Source organism: Cricetulus griseus, chromosome 2 (genome assembly GCF_003668045.3).
Source record: "Cricetulus griseus strain 17A/GY chromosome 2, alternate assembly CriGri-PICRH-1.0, whole genome shotgun sequence".
In the NCBI taxonomy this organism is placed as follows: domain Eukaryota; kingdom Metazoa; phylum Chordata; class Mammalia; order Rodentia; family Cricetidae; genus Cricetulus; species Cricetulus griseus.
In genome coordinates this window covers 370,647,509-370,664,239 of record NC_048595.1, presented here as the reverse complement: position 1 = coordinate 370,664,239, position 16,731 = coordinate 370,647,509, and the positions used below count along the sequence as shown (strand labels likewise).

The following is a 16,731-nucleotide window of genomic DNA, read 5'->3' as shown; positions in this document are numbered from 1 at the left end:
CCCCAAGGGCACTCTGATATTGTACTCTGGCATCCCAAATTCCCCATGGCATAGACCTAGTTTAAGGCAATCTCCTGCTCAAAGTAACAGGAAGTTGAGGTCTAGGATTTCCTGTAGCTGCAGAAATTATATTCAGGTGCTTCGTGTCTTGGAGCATTCTTAGGCTGGCCCATGCCGGCTGGAGCAGCTGCCATTCTACCTTTAGCTTCTGTGTTTGTCTCCAGGCTTCCCATTGTGCAGTCAGGGCCCTGGCCTTTTCTGGCCTAGGACATCCTTCTAGGCTTCTCCCTTTCTGTCAGAGAGTTATCCCACCCAGTAGTTACAGAAAGGAAATTATAGTAGTAGTGGGAGTTTCCTCATTGCCTAAAAGTAATGATTCTTTATGTCTGAACTCTGTGGGAACTCTGATGGCTGGAATCCCCAGACCACTCAGTGTGGCTCATCTAGGCTCAGGAAATGCTTGTTGAATCAGTTGCCTTCTTTCTCTCTGGATCTGTTTCCTCATCAGAATGTGAGGTTTAATACCTGTCGGTCATTTTTCATCTGTGAGGTCTAGACAGAGTGTGTACACAGGTCTTTCCTGAGCCTTGAATGAAGGGACAACAGGAGCAGGGCACTGTTGATTCAGATCTGTTTCCAACCTCCAGGAGAGTGTGACAGTAAATGCAGACTGCAGAATCTTCTGGGTCCCTGATTTGATGGCTGTCCACATTGCTCATGGGGTCAGTGAGTGACCTAGGAGATGTTGAGTATGTAGAGAGGGACAGTGTCCTGGTTAGTGAGCTTCTCTTCACCCCTAACTTGACACAAGCTAGAGTCATCTGAGAAGAAAGAACCTCAGTTGAGAAAATGCCTCAATCAGATTGGTCTGTAGACAGTTCTGAGGGGCATCGTCTTGATTAACGGTTGATGAGGGAAGGCCCAGCCCACTGTGGGTGGTGCCATCCCTGGACAGGTGAAAGCAGACTGAGCAACCCCATGGAGCAAGTCAGTAAGCAGTGCTCTCCATAGTCTCTGCATTAGTTCCCACCTCCAAGTTCTTCCTTGAGTTTTTTTTGTTTTTTTTAAAGATTTTATTTATTATGTATACAACATTCTGCTTCTATGTATATCTGCACACCAGTACAGGGCACCAGGTCTCATAACGGATGGTTGTGAGCCACCATGGGTTTCTGGGAATTGAACTCAGGACCTCTGGAAGAGCAGTTGGTGCTCTTAACCTCTGAGCCATCTCGCCAGCCCCCTTCCTTGAGTTCTTGCCTTGGCTTTTCTTCTTGACGGCTGTAAGGTAAAATAAACCCTTTCCTCTCTGAATTACTTTTGGTCATGGTCTTTATCACAGCAATAGGAACCTAACATAGACAGGCAGGCAAACTCAATTTCCATGGGAGAATGTGTGGTCTGTGGGCTTTGCAGTTGGCAGGTGACTTTTCCCTGGCTTTTCTGCCTGTTACATTTCTTTGCTCTACTGAGCTGGATTTTGGCCTGTAGAATTTAAGAGTCAGTGTCAGGTTCACTGAAGGACTATGAGCAGCAAGGCAGGCCAGCTGCAGTCAGCCCTTTGAAAACACTGTGGCCACACACTTCACTGACAACCGTTGTCCCCACAGTGGCACATGGTTCTCCAGCTCAAAAATCCACTCAGCCAAGGGTATCGCCAGCCACGGGTGTTACCAGCCAAGGGTGTGACCACAGAACTGATGTCTGTGCATGATTTTCACAGGTGGGAACAGATGGGAAGCCTTTATTTTTAGCTCTCCTGACTCATCTTTAAATGTTTCATGGACTGATTTTCCTTTTCTTTTTTAGTATGTGTGTATGTGTATTCATGTGCATATGTCCCAACTCATGTATGCTTGTGGAAGTCTGAGGTAAACCTTGGGTGTCACTCCTCAGGAACTATCCACCTTGATTTTTTGAGACAGAGTCTTTCATGGATACCTTGGGCTTGCCAACCCTCTTTTTTTTTTTTTTTTTAAAGATTTATTTTGCCAGACAGTGGTGGTGCATACTCTTGATCCCAGCACTTGGGAGGCAGAGGCAGGTGGATCTCAGTGAGTTTGAGGCCAGCCTGGTCTACAGAGTGAGTTCCAGGACAGCCAAGACTCTTACACAGAGAAACCCTGTCTTGGAAACCCCCCCTCTCCTCCTCCCCCCCCCCCCCGAAAAAAAAAGATTTAATTATATGTATTTTTGTCTCTGTGTGGGTATGTGTCTATATGCAAGGGCATTGCCTGCAGAGGCCAGAAACATCCCCTGGAGCTGGAGTTCCAGTGCTGTGAGCTATCTGATGTGGGTGTTATGAGTGAAATTTAGGACCTCTTGAAGAGCAGAACTTGTCCTTAACCACTGAGCCATCTCTCCAGTCCCACCATTTAGTCTTGATTTACTTGTCAGGGATCCTCAGGGATCTGCTTGTCTCTGCCTCTCCAGTACTGGCATGACAAGTGCACACAGCATCCCTGCTTTCTGTGTGGATGCTGGAGATTGGACACTGTCCTTACTCTTGTATGGCACTTTACTAACTGTACCATCTCCCTAGACCTCCAACTGACTTTCTTTCAAAGCATTAGCTCAGTGCTATCTACTGCTAAGTGTGGTGTAATTGCTCAAATGTGGGCTCTATATCAGTACAGAGCAAGGAAAGTGAAGCTTCTGATGATTAAATTTAAACTGAAATCATGAGGTGTAGGGCTTTTCACTTGGTGGTGTGATTCTGAAAACTGACAGCAAGGACCAACTCTGTAAAGAGTTGGCAACATGTGTGGTTGTGATCTTGTCTCATCACAGTACCACCACAGGTTAGAGTAGAGGCAGTAAATGCTTCCAGGGCACTGAGATTCCAGAAGCTGTAAGGTTGCAAGTGATCCTAGGAGCATCAGAGACCAAGTTTGCCACCTCTGAGGTCTCCTAGTGATTGATTGGTTGCACCTTGCTCTGTGCTCCAGGGCTTCTGGTTAGCCTACTTCCTTTGTTCTGATGCTATGCATTCTTTTGACAAAGCTTATAGCATGAGTACCACCATGGATGGAAGAATTTTCTCCATCCTGCTGGCCAGTCCTACTGGACCAGTTTTTCTTTGCCCACTGGGTCCCAACAGCCACTTATAAGATAACCACTCAGAGACTTAATATATATTTATAATTGTTTGGCCAATGGCTTAGGCTTCTTACTGGCTAGCTCTCTCTTAAAATGTTAACCCATTTTTATTAATTTGTGTATTTCCACCTGGTTGTAGTTTATCCGTGATGCCCTTGTAGTTTGCTTCCCCAGCGGCTACATGGTGTCTCCTTGACTCTGTCTTCCTTTTCTCCGCCTCTTTGTTCAGATTTCCCACCTAGCTAAATTCTTCCTGTCCTTTGGCTGAAACAGCTTTATTCATCAACCAATAAAAGCAACACATATTCGCAGCATATAGTAGGACCTCCCGTATCAGATGGGTACTCATCACACACCCAAATGTTCAGCCCTTCCCTGCCTCCAGGTAGCCCAGTAGGTGGATTTGTGAACCCCATGCCTATGTCTGTGGCCAGTATGTAGGCACCGATGTGGAGAAGTGTGTAAGGGCCTGGGCCCCACACCATGCTTTCCCTGTCTGCCTGTCTCCTTCTCAGGTCAAGAGCTGTCCTCTGCTGCTAGGTGCACCCACCCTGTGTGCCCTGTTTGTGTGTAGTGGCCCTTTCACATGTTAATTTCCTCACTTGCTTAATGCTTAACTACTGATAGCTCCCTCTGTCGTTCCTCAAATGTAGCAGAGAAAAGGTGACCAGCCTTGGCCTTGCCAGGCTTCAGTGACTGGAGAATGCCTGTGATGGTGGTTGCTGAGTGCTAACACTCTATGTGCTGGGTTCTGTGTGCACTCTCATGCTCATAGGCCACCTTAGCCCTCACAGTTGAGGTCATCAGCTACTGAGAGTCCTCTTTTACAAGGGGAAGTTTAGGCAGGGAGTGATCAGCTGACGTGCTCTAACCCTCTTGGGTAGGGCCTGGAGGATCTGGGATTATAGCTTGACCATTGTGCTGTACAGGGTATGGGATCTGTGTTGCCTACATTGTCTCAAGCAGACCGACTGCACTCAGTGAATGAGGGGCCTCATTGCCAGCCAGTGACAGAGCTGAACCCACTAAAGCTTGTGTCATCGTGTCCCTGTAAAGAGATTATCTGTCAACTCAGATGCAGCAGTAGTTTCTTTGAAAGACAAGAATTGGGTGAGATGGAAAATGTCAGATTTAATTTATTCAGCTACTCCTTCATTTCACTGCCAGCTCACGCCATGCAGCCCAAAGAAAATGTGTTCAAAGTTGCCATTCATCAGCAGATGGGGTTGTGGCCTGACCACAGGTCAGGGCCTTGATCTTGATGAGTCAGACCTCACCTCATTTCACTAGGCTTCTTGGGCCTGGGGAGGTAGGACTTGAAAGGAGAGGTGGCTACACTTAGTGTCTCTAGAGGATCCGGTTCCTCCTCCACTCCCTGCTGACCTTCAGCAGAGCAGAATGGTGCAGCTGGAGGCCAGGTAGCCTTGGCAGTTGAGAGGTGTCTGCTGGACAATGTGTTGCAGCTTGTGGACTCCTTGTTTTAAAATCAAAAAGGTCTTCAGATGCCTATTGCCTTCCAGAGTGTGACTAAGGGCTGCCATTTTTAGTTCACCTGTGTCACCTTGGGAAAGAAAAACAAATAGCTACAAGAGAAGTTTTGGTTCAAGAAACATCGCAAAATTAGTTATATGCCAAAGACAACGATTTGTTATAGGAAAAAAAAGCTTATTAAGAACAGTAATTACTAGGAATGGACTTTGGGAGCCCAGTCCACATAAAGGGATACTTCCTCAGCCTAGACACAGGGGGGAGGGCTTAGGCCCTGCTCCAAAAGATATGACAGACTCTGAAGACACCCCCCCACCCATGTAAGGCCTCATCCTCCCTGGGGAGCAGAAAAAGTATGGGATAGGTAGGGTGTTAGTGGGGGGCAGGAAAGGTGGGGAGGGAGAGGGAACTGGGATTGACATGTAAAACATCTTGTTTTCTAGTTTAAATAAAAAAATGAAAAAAAAACAACTTCAAAAAAAATGGTAGTTACAGAAAAGGTCAACAGAGGCGTAAATTAAAAACATTTGAAGATTTATGGTGTGGGTTTAGGAGTGGAGCTCTTGGTCTGGTCAAAATATACTTTGTGATTTAAAACAATTTGCTCCTGTTTTTTCAAAGTGAGCTGTCAGTTTGTAACCTCTAAGTGTCAGCTTCCATCGAAGGCTGTCCGTCTCTCAGGGTCTTAACTTTTCTTCCTGTATTTCTGGTTTGCCTCAAGGGTGTCATCATTTTTGTTGTTGTTGTCCTTAGAAGCTTAAACTTCTTGGAATCATCTTGCCATTCTCCCATTGGCTCACTATGGCTGTCCTGATGTTTCAGTTCCTGTCTATGGACCGCCTCTTCCCTGCTTTGTAGTCACCGCCCAGCGTCAGCCATTCAGCTATGCTACTTGAATCAGTACAGGGGTCTCTTAACATCAGGTTCCTGTCCTCTGGATCTGCTCCTTCTAGTCAATGTTCACAATGAAGTTGGAGCCATCCCCTTGGTTCATGAGCCCAGCATGCAGCTACAGGATGCAGCAACAGACCCTCACAGGTCGACTGCCATCTCGAAGACATTCATGATTCAGTGGGGCCATCATTTTAGCTGAATTTATTTTGCTCCCAGCCATCCCATGGGCACAGTATGTATCTCAGGCAGTGATTCATTCTCAAAGCTTGTTGTGTGGTTTGCATACTGCTCCCTTAGTGGGTTCAGCTCTTGTCCTTGTCCTGCCTCCCCCCCCCCAACCCCCCCCCCCCCCCGCCCCGTTAGGAAGAAGTCAATAGTGTCTTCCTGTCCACCTCCTTGTTTTTGTTAGTTCTCATCATTTGATTTCCTCACTAGGGAAGGAGATTCCTGGGGACAGGGACCACATTTACCTTTCATCTTACCTCATTTGTCAGCATTTTTTTTTTTTTTTAACCCAGAAAGTGGCTGATCCTTCTAGAACTAATTTACCATTGCCTTTTCTCAAATTGTGTCTTAAGCTGTATTAAGTGAGACCCCACCAGACATGTAATAAGACAGGGTGGGTGGGGCGCAGGGTGGTGTGCTGTTCTTGGAGAGCCTGAGCGCCTGTTGAGTATGGAAAGTAGAATCTTCCTCAGACAGTACTCAGGATTGGTTAAGTGACTGTTGAACCATGTATGGAATAGCTAGAAGGAAGGGAGAGAGCTGCACACATTAGAAATAAGGTGTTGTGGAGGTGGAAGGCATGTGAAATTGGGAGGATCTTTTCACACTTCACTTTCTTCTTCCATAAACCAGGAATAGCTTTGGCTATCCTTAGACAATGAACACAAGAGACACAATGAACTTTACTTTTGGCAAAGTTCCAGAGACAGCTGGAGGAGATAGTGATGTGTGTAAGGTGTTCAGTACAGTGCCTGGCATGGTGACAGGAGCTGGAAGCCGAGAGATCACATCTCAGCTGCACACAGGAAGCAGAGGAAACTGGTGCAAGACTACTCCACTTCCTCCTGTGAAACTCCATGTCCTAGAATTTCCACAACTTCCCCAAACAAGTGTTCAAATACACGAGCAAGGGGCACTCAAACCACCACATCTAATTTAAACATAATACTATAGACATTTTCTGTTTTATTAAAAACCTTTAATAATTGTGGCTGTACATGATTGAGTAAATTTACATTTTTTTAGGGTACTATGGTATGTGGTTTTTCTTCTTTTTTTCTTTTCTTTTCTTCTTTTTGAGACAGGGTTTCTTTGTGTAGCTTTGGAGCCTGTCCTGGAACTCAATCTGTAGAACAGATAGATCCACTTATATGGATCCACTTGCCTCTGCCTCCCAAGTGCTGGGATTAAAGGCGTGTGCCACCACTGCCTGTCTGTACCATGGTTTAACCTGACCAGTACTTTATGGAAGATTTGCAGATTCTGGTTATTTACTGAGTCTTTGTTGGGTGTTTTCTCCTTTCCAGTGCTATATTAAAACCTCTGGAGAGCTTAAAAGTTTTCCTAAGTAGCAGTTTAAATGGATAATTATATAATAAGCTGACAACTTAACGTAATTGCCTTTTGCTTTGGTAGAATGTGTTTGTATACTTGAAAGGAACACAGAGGAATATTAAATCTCTTGGTAGCTTGGATGATTGCTTATCAGGGACTCTAACCTATCGCCATGCAGATAAATGAAGAACAGATGTAGAGAAATGTCCGTGGGAGATGGTTCATGTGGCTCCATGCATGCTTATCCGATCTCATCAGCATTCTGTCAGGAAGAGACTTGTTTTCTTGACAGGCTTTAGGTGCCTCCCTGGCAGTCGTATTATTAATCTTTGTCATGACCACAGCTGAATTTTTCCTTCCTCAAAGGTGGCTTGGCCTGCTGCAGAGGGAAGCAAAGCTGAGCCTGTTTTACTTGCCTTGTAGGTTGTTTAAGTCAGGGTGGTGCACTTCCTTAGAGGCTGAGGCAGGAGGATTGTGAATTTAGGGGCAAACTGGACTACATATTGAGACTGTGTTTTGTTCCTGTGTGTCTGTGTGTGTCTCTTCTTAAACTTAGGGAGTTTCTCTCCTAAAAGTCCCTTCCCCTGAAGCCATCAGTGACAGTAGCTCCTCAGGGGTAGACTCATAAGGCTTTCCTTGCTCCATGATAGAAAATGACTGACTTGAAATTGTCTAAGCACACATAGCTGCTGTGAGTTCCTGAGCGATGTGAGCCTGTCATGTCCAGAAGTCACTGCATTACACTGGCCCTCCCTGACCTCTGATGCTTACAATCCTTACGCCCCCTTCTTAAGCCTTGGTGTGTGTGTGCGTGTGCGTGTGCGGGTGCGTGTGCATGTGCGTGTGCATATGTGTGTGTATAGATGCCCCATTTGTGACTGAGCACTCCATGACACTTGCTGTTCTTTGACCAGTTGTGAGTTTCTGCATTAACTGCTGCCCAGTGTATATAAAAACTCCTCTGATGAGGACCCTGTTGTGGTTTGAGTAAGAGTGGCTCCCATAGGCGCATAGATTTGAATGCTTACTCATCAGAGAGTAGCACCATTTGAGAAGAATTAGAAGGATTAGGAGGTGTGGCCTTGTTGGAGTAGGTGTAACATTGTTGGAGGAAGTGTGTCATTGGTGGTGGGCTTTGAGGTTTTAAAAGCCCATGCCCCTCAGTGTTTCTCTGCCTACATATCAGGATGTAGCTCTTAGCTACTACTCCAGTGCCTGCCTGCATGGTGCCATGTTTCCTGTCATGATGATAATAGACTAACCTCTGAAACTGTTAGCAAGCTTCCAATTAGTGCTTTTTTTTTTTTTTTTTTTTTTTTTCATAAGAGTTGCCTTGGTCATGGTGTCTTTTCACAGCAGTAAACAAGTGACTAAGACAAGGACTGAGTTCTTTATTAATCGTTGTGGTATAGAGATACAGATTTAGAAGACAGTTTGATATCATGTTCAGTCAGCAGAATGATAGTAGATTAACTCTGGGGCCTGTGAGCTCTCTTGTCACGGGTTCCTGGCTAGATTTTTCTGCACCAGACATGTTTCCTCATGTGGAGCTGGCCTTTAATCAGAAACTGTTAGGTTACCCCCATAGCATTCTGCCACGATTGCACTCATGGGACCGTCTTGCCACTGGGTAATTACTTTAGCTCACAGGTTTATAGTGGGCAAGACTATTGATGACTTTGCTGCCCAGCAGCATAAATAGCACCATCTAGTACTATGAAAGCTAGCCAGCAGGAAGGAAATTTCATTATCAGTATAAACTTAATTTCTTTATGTCCTGTGACCAGAGTGTGTGGTGTTTTCAGCAGTCAGGTCTTACTATCAAATTCTGGTGGGTAACCAAGAACAATGGCAATAGCTTGTATTGTTTTGGAGGTTTCTGGAACACCCCTGACCAATAACTTGAGGAGAAGTCACTCCCATACCAAGCACTGAACTTTTGTTTGGCAAACTATGTGTTTTGGAAGGAGCATATTCCTCTATGTAGGGTAACTCCAGTTAAAATGTTTACAATTATCTATCTATCTATCTATCTATCTATCTATCTATCTATCTATCTATCTATCATCTATCTATGAAACTTAAAATAGTACATGATAAGCTTCCCAAGTGTTAGTTATCTTTTCCCCACTTGCTCATCCCTCTCCACTTAAACTTCCCTCCTCATCTTCAAATGTACCACTCCATAATGTCTGCCTTTCCCCCCTCCACCATTAACTCCTTTCTTGTTTCCTGGCTTCTACGGGTTTAATGCTAGGAGTTACACGTGAGTGAGAGCACATGAGCTTGGTTTATCTGGATCTGGATTACCTTGTTCACTACACTGTCTCCCAGTTCCACCCACCCGCTTACTTGTAGGTTTCACAGTTTCCTTCTTCGTTGTAAGTGAATGAGACTCCATTGTGTAATAGCTACTGTGCATTCGGGATTGATTTCTACTACTTTTTGCACCTTGTTATTTTTCTCTTGGTGAAAGCATCCATCTTAGAGATTTCTACTTTTTTGGGGGGAACTGCCACACCCGTTTCCAAAGCAACTACACCAATTTTTGCGCTTCCATCAGCAGCAGACCAGGGTTCCTTGTTCCCTGCATCCTCACCAGCATTTGTTGTCCTTTCTTTTCTTAGTCGTAGCTGTTCTGATTGTGTTAAGATAAAATCTCAAAGTAGTTTTAATTTGCATTTTCCTGATGGCTAAGGATGGTTAGTACGTTAAAAATATTTTTTAGCTATTTGTATTTCTTCTTCTGAGGACTGTCTGTTCAGTTCACAGCCCACTGTTTAATTGGGTGGTTTGTTTTCTTGTTTATCTTTTAGTTCCCTGTATATTCTAGGCACTAATCCTCTGCTAGTGTACAGCTGGCAAAGCGTTTCCCATTTCCTAGGCTGCCTCTTGAGTCGATGGAGTTTCTTTTGCATCAGCCTTTTAATTTCATGATTCCCACCTGAGGATTGTTGGTCCTGTTTTCTGTGCAACTAGAGATCTATTCAGAAAACCCTTACCTGAGCATGTATCCTGAAGTGTACTCCCCATGTACTCTAATAGAAGTTTCAGAATTTCAGGTCTAACATTGAGATCTTTGATATATTTGGATTTGATTTATATGCAAGGGGAGAGAGAAGGACCAAGTTTCATTCTTGTTCACCTACATATCCAATTTTCCAACACCATTTGTTGAAGGTGCTGTCTTTCTCCAATATGTATTTTGGTTATGCTATTCCCTCTAAGGCACTTTTGGGCATCTTGAATTTGACATGGTGTGTGTCTAGGTCACTGTTCTATTGCTGTGAAGAAGCACCATGGCTAAGGCAATTCTTGGTGGCTAGCTTACAGTTTTAGAGGGTTAGTCTATGATTGTCATGGTGGGATGGTGGGAAGCAGACATTCATGGTGCTGGAGAAATAGCTGAGGGCTTTTACATCCTGATCCAAAGGCAGCAGAGAGAGAGAGAGAGAGAGAGAGAGAGAGAGAGAGAGAGAGAGAGAGAGAGAGAGAGAGAGAGAGAGAGAAAGAGAGAGAGAGAGAGGGGGCATGGCATGGGCTTTGGAACCTGAAAGCCCATCCCTAGCAATACACCTCTTCCAACAAGGCCACACCTACTCTAAGAGGACTTACCTCCTAATCCTTCCTAAACAGTCCCAGTAATTGAGGATCAAGCATTCAAGTATATGAGCCTAAGGGGACCATTCTCATTAAAACCACCACAGTGTGTTTCTATTTATATTCAGTTAAGAGGATTTTTAAGAATGTCACTTGTTTCATCTGGAGGTGGATGTGTGTGTCTTATGGGTGTGTATGTTTATGTATGTGCCCATAGGAGTGTGTTTGTCATGTGTGTGCCTTGTGTGTTTCTTGTCTGTGTATGTGTCTATGGGGGTGTGTCTTGTGAATGTGTTTGAATGCCCATGGGAATATGTGTGTCTTGTGTATATGTATGTGCATTCTGGAATGTTTGTGTGTCTTCTGGGTGTGCACAGGAATTCTGCTTAACTTTGGGCACTTATGGACTTTAAACTCTGATGTTATAGATTACTATTTTAATATTGTTATCATTAGAGAATGCTCTCTGTATGATTTCAGTCTTTTAAAATTTACTGAGACTTGTTTATGGCAGTATGTATGGTGTGTCTCAGTAAATTGCCCCAAAGTGCTAAGAAGCATCTAGATTCTCCAGTGATGACTCTAGTGGTCCATAGATATCAATTTACACAATAGGGTTGCAGCTTCATCAACCTCTTCTATTCTTATTGATTTGCATTATTTTAACAAAGGGATGTTAAACTGCCAACTTTAGGGGAATTACAAAACTTCCTCTTTTATTTTTTATTGTGTATATTTGAGGCTTACAACAGGTTATAAGGGATGCTATAGGCAGTAAAATGGTTACAATATTCAAGAAGATGAATATATCTGCCAATTTACATACTGACTTTTCTTGAGATAGAACAGTTAAAACATGCCTAATGATAATCCCTAATACACCATTTTAATTCACTCCTCATGGGTACCCTGGCTCTCCAGACTCTTTATTATGCTTGTCTTTGCATCCTTGGACCTTCATACCCTCCCTCCCCCAAGACAGAACCACCGAGTCATTCTTTTTCCTTTGATTATGTATCATTTTCTTTGTGTTTCTGTCTTACTTCACTCAGCACAACATCCAGGTCCATCCATATTTTGGCAAATGGCAGGATGTACTTTTTAAAGCCAAATAATATTCCAGTGTGCTTTATTATTCATTTATTTGCCTAATTATTTGGTGTGGTGTGTGTGTGTGTGTGTGTGTGTGTGTGTGTGTGTGTGTGTGTGTGTGTATACATGTGTGTGCATGCTCACATGCTCGAGTGCATGCAGAGGCTAGAGGCTGATGCTGTTTTCCACCTTACTTATTTTGGGGTAAGAAATCTCACTGAGTCTGGAGCTGCCTGATTGGTTGGCTGCTTAACCCCAGGGACCCTCCCATCACCATCTCCTGAGTACCAGAATTACAGGTGTACTCTGCCATTCTTGTTTTTTTTTTTTTAAGATTTTATTTTTATTTATGTGTGCGTCTGTATGAGTGTATGTCATAGGTGTGCAGGACCTATGTAAAAGCCAGAAGAGGGCATTGGATTCTCTGAACTTGGAGTTGTAGGTGGTGAGAGCCACCTTACATGGATGCTAGCACCTTCACAATCCCTCCTCAGTGTACTTTTTATAAATACCTCATTCTCTGTGTTTTTATCTTTAGGTTGTTTTTATATCCTAAGCACTGTGAGCAAGGGGTGGGTCCTGGAGAGGTATTGATTTCATCCCTGACGGTTGTCTGTATAGGTAAGGATGTCATGTGGATGTGACTGTGGTTTCTTTAAGACGTATCATGTTGTTTGCTGTGGTACCATGCCCGATGGATGCCCATCTGCAATGCGGTGGGGTTCACTCTTCTCTATACCCTTACCATGTCACCGTGTTGAAGCACCAGCCATGTCCCTCTGAACTTGACTCAAATATGGGATTTCAGAGTGTGTCAGATGTATTGGTACTGTTTCTTTTTCCTTAGGTTTTTTCCCCCCACTTAGACTTGGGGAAAATATGTATGTCTTTCTTCCTCTCATTGCTTAGATTCCATAGCTGACCTAATGCAGATATGTCTGTCTCAGGATATTACTTAGAAATAACAAGAATGAGCTGTGAAACCATGATGCACTGGTCTTCATGCCAGCATCAACTATGGCAATGCCCTGTGGCCTGAGAACTGTTTACCAATTAAGATTTTGGTGGTAATTCTCCTTTTATTAAGAAATATTATAGATTACATAATTAGGTAACAGCTATTTTCATTAAAAATGTTCTTTTGTTTGTATGAATTCTTTAATTTCTGGGGTGGAAAAATAGCTCTCAAGGGCATTAGGTGCTCTTAATTTGAGTGGCATCATTGTTGAAACTCCTGATCAAAACAAGATGAGATATATTGATTTTTTGAGTAAGATAAATTAAGACATTATGGGCTGTGAGTTAGGATTTATCATGATTTCCTGAAGCTTGGCCCATGTGGCAGATGCCAGGAGCCACTAACGTTTTTGAGCTTTCCTTTCCATGTTGTAGCCTCATGGGGTACCTATGGTTAGGCCTCACCTGTTGGTTCCATTTTAGGACTTGAGAGGGCTATCTCCCTTCCCCATGTCCTCAAGACCTTATACCTCCCTAAAGGCTTCAATTTCTGACATCGTTGTTTTTTGGATGGTTTCCCAAAAACCATCCCATGGTTTCCCACCTATGAGTTCTGGGAGCCACAGCACAGCAGTGGCTAAAAAGTGAAGTGTATATGACAGGATGTCACCACGCCCTGAATGGTAGCTATGCTCAGCTATAGCCAGGGGCACCCATGGATATTGAGGTCCCCCCATAGGAAGCTCCCGCCCCAGGAAAATGCTGATCTGAAGCAAGCAGCAGGAACCCTGATGGAAAGGCTCAGTGAGTGACACACCCTAGTTCACTAGGTGAAGGGCCATTGGCAGTGCACATTTGTGCTGTCATGTGCTGGGCCATGTTGGGCATCAAAGGAAGACTCTTCCTTCTCCACCCGAGTAGCACCTTCCCAGAGTGGCACAGGGCTGGTTGGTACTGAGTTCCTAAGCCAGGCTTTGCTCCCAACTTGGGACACATGAGGTGATCTACTAGGTGTCCTTGAGCCCTTTGGAGGACTGTAAGTTGTAGGTTATTTGATCATTTAAAGAATTTTTTACTTTTTAAAACTTAGTTTTGTTCCTGACTCTGTGTGTGCCACATGTATGTGGGTATCAGTGGAGTCCAAAAGAGGGCATTGGATCTTCTGGAGGCAGAGTTACAGGTAGTTGTGAGCCACTTGCCATGGCTGCTGGGAACCAAACTTAGTGCTCTTAAACACTGTGCCGCCTAGAGACATTTGTCACTTTGGGGGCAAATTCAGAAATGATCCTTGTTATGTCTTCTTCCCACAGAGAACATCTGGCTGGGGTTCTAACAGGGAGTCCAATCAGGCCTGGACTTTAGGACTCATGGACCCCAGCCTGATGGTACAATCTCTGCCTGTCATTTTGTGTTTCTCCAAGTGCAGCTACAGAAGAGTGGTGTTGAAGGTGTACACAGTGCTAGTATCTGCAGGTTGTTGCCCTGTATTGTGTCACCTTGTATAACGATAACTCTTTATGCCAGCCACCACATTAGGGCTCCCAAATAACACACAGAGATTAATGTTAGTTACAATGCTACTGGCCAACGACTAAATTTCTTATTTGCTAGCTCTATCTTAAGTATCAACCATAACCATTAGTCTATATTTTATAAAGACTTGTCTTATTGAGGACTCCAGTGGCATGCATCCTCTCTTCCCCAGGATCACATGGCGACTCTCCTCTTTACTACATTTCCCAGAATCCTCCTTGACTCCTAGCCCCACCTAATTTGCTTCCCTATTGGCCAACAGTGCTCTATTTCTCAACCAATAAGACAAACATATACACAGAAGGACTTCCCCCATCAACCTTGTCCTCAGGGAGTTTGCATACTTTTGTAAAAAAGGAGTCACTGCTTTTACTTTAGGACAGCTAGGCTCTGCTTCCTGACAGAGTTTCACAGTTCCTGGGAAAGGATGAGTTTTTGACTTGAACCCCATTTTCATTGGCATCCCTTCTGACTGACTTTCTATGGTGTTTTTAAGAGAAAAAACTTTCTAGAAGGCATGCGATCCCTTGCCCTCTCCCCTTCTCTTAAGCCTTTAAAGCACTGTAGTGAGGACACCACGGGTACAGGGTCAAATGCAGTGCCTTTGGCAAGCTGCTTTCTCCTCTCGCCAGACTTCATGTGTAGTATTGGGAAGGAACCATCTGTGCTGTTGGAGAGCCTTTTGTGGCTAATATCCAAACATCATCACCATCACCTGTGTCCTCTTTTCCTTCCCCAGTGATAAGGTGTGTGTGTGTGTGTGTGTGTGTGTGTGTGTGTGTGTGTGTAGTAGTGGTGGTTGCAGTAAAAAGCTTTACCTTGCAAAATTCACTAGCAGCTTCAGAGACTTTGTGGCTGTTTGCTTCCTTGTCTGTCAAACGGACAAACTGTAGCGTAGGCTTTGTAGGGACTGGTCTCTATGTGATGCTTGTTGCTTAGTAATTGCTGAGAAATACTGTTCAAAAACGCAAAGAGCTTTGGTCCTTCCTGTTGGCTTTATGGCCGTTGGTCAGGTTGTAATTCCCTGGTGCTGGTCTCATCCTGGAGGGTCATAGCTCAGCTCCTCCCATATCCATAGGACCTTTTGGGTGGCAGCTGCTGGTGTATCTCAAGGAATGGAACTGTCACTGTCTCTTTTCCTTTTACTTCTGATGGAAGCCTTACTTATGGACTGACCTGGATTGCTCCAGATCAAGCTGAGCAAAAGCCACCCACTTCTACTTTGTCCATTGAACCCACATTCTGTTTTGTTTTCTCCTCAGAAAAGAAAGATGTGACTCAAAGCCTGGAGAACTATACAGCCAAGTGTCCTGGGACGATGGAGCCCATCACCCTTCCAGATGGCCTCACGCTGCCTCCTGTGCCCTTTACCAAGCTGCCCATTGTCAGGTGAGACAGTAGGCAGGGTGTGGGACACTGTTTTGCTTCTGTTGCTGGCCCTCTGGATCATGACTTCACTTAAAAAAAGTTGTTCTTTGTTTTTGAGAATTCTATACATGTATGCAGTGAAATATGAAAATATCTAGCTCTTCTCCCATTTCCATCTCCATTTCTCTCCATATCCCTCCCAAACCCTACCCCATCCCTATTTTCATGGCTCATGACCTACTTAGGCTTGACCTTAGCTCCCAGAAGTGACAGTAGCTTACAGAACTGAGGGCAGTGTTGTCCTGTAGCTGCTGTGCTCCAAGCCTATTATGTGATAGAGCTGTGGACAGGTGGGACCCTGTTGATTTCTAGTACAGGATGGAAAGCAGCCAGACCTGGTCATTTCCTGCTCACAGATGTGGGCTGACTCCCTCCTCTGGGTCTGCTGCTGGCTCTTCAGGAACTGAGATGGTCTCTCTCCTCCCACCGTCTCTGCTCACTCCCTTGTGGCTTCAGTCAGCACCCTTCCCTGCCTCGGGATATCCAGGCCATGCATTGCAGTACCAGCATGAATCAGGTCCTATAGGTCCTCCACTATGCACAAATTTTGGAGGAAATTCTGAGTCTCAGAAAGATTTGTTTGAGAGCTGAAAGGAAGCAGTTACAATATGACATTTTTTTTTTTCCTGTGGAATAGAGGTGTGTAGTGCTAGGGTCTCCCCTCCACAGTGTCTTGGGCACACATTTTTTTCCCTCCATTTTTAAAATTTAAATTAGAAACAAGATTGTTTTACATGTCAGTCCCAGTTCTCTCTCCCTCCCCTCATCTCTTGGTACTTATGTGCCCTGGGGCTTGCTGTGGAGGGGCCTGGGTTCCCCTCACAGCTCTGTGTTGTTCTGGGATGGTATCATTCACCCCTCTCTGGGGGTCAGCTGCCTGTTACTGATATGAGACTTCAGTGAAGCTCCATGTGAGAGCATGTGGGCCTGTGCTTTAGACACACTGCTTTTCTGCCCTTTTCTTGGAGGCCATTTTAGCTGCCCGATGGGATGATTGGGGTGCAGCGCTGGGAGTCACAGGAAGGCTGGCTGCACACAGAAGCCCTGTCAGGCCACATCTCAGTCCACCTTCTCTCCATC

The 16,731-nt window shown here is 44.6% G+C and overlaps 1 protein-coding gene across 4 annotated transcripts in view; it reads left to right on the top strand.

Moving 5' to 3' along the window:
* Trappc9 (trafficking protein particle complex 9) overlaps positions 1 to 16,731 on the top strand; it is a 473,194-nt gene that overhangs the window by 76,220 nt on the left and 380,243 nt on the right. For all 4 annotated transcript variants that reach the window (XM_027403774.2, XM_027403775.2, XM_027403773.2 and 1 more), the window contains one exon: positions 15,486 to 15,612. In XM_027403774.2, coding sequence (XP_027259575.1) covers positions 15,486 to 15,612 — 127 coding nt within the window. The remainder of the gene's footprint in view (positions 1 to 15,485; positions 15,613 to 16,731) is intronic.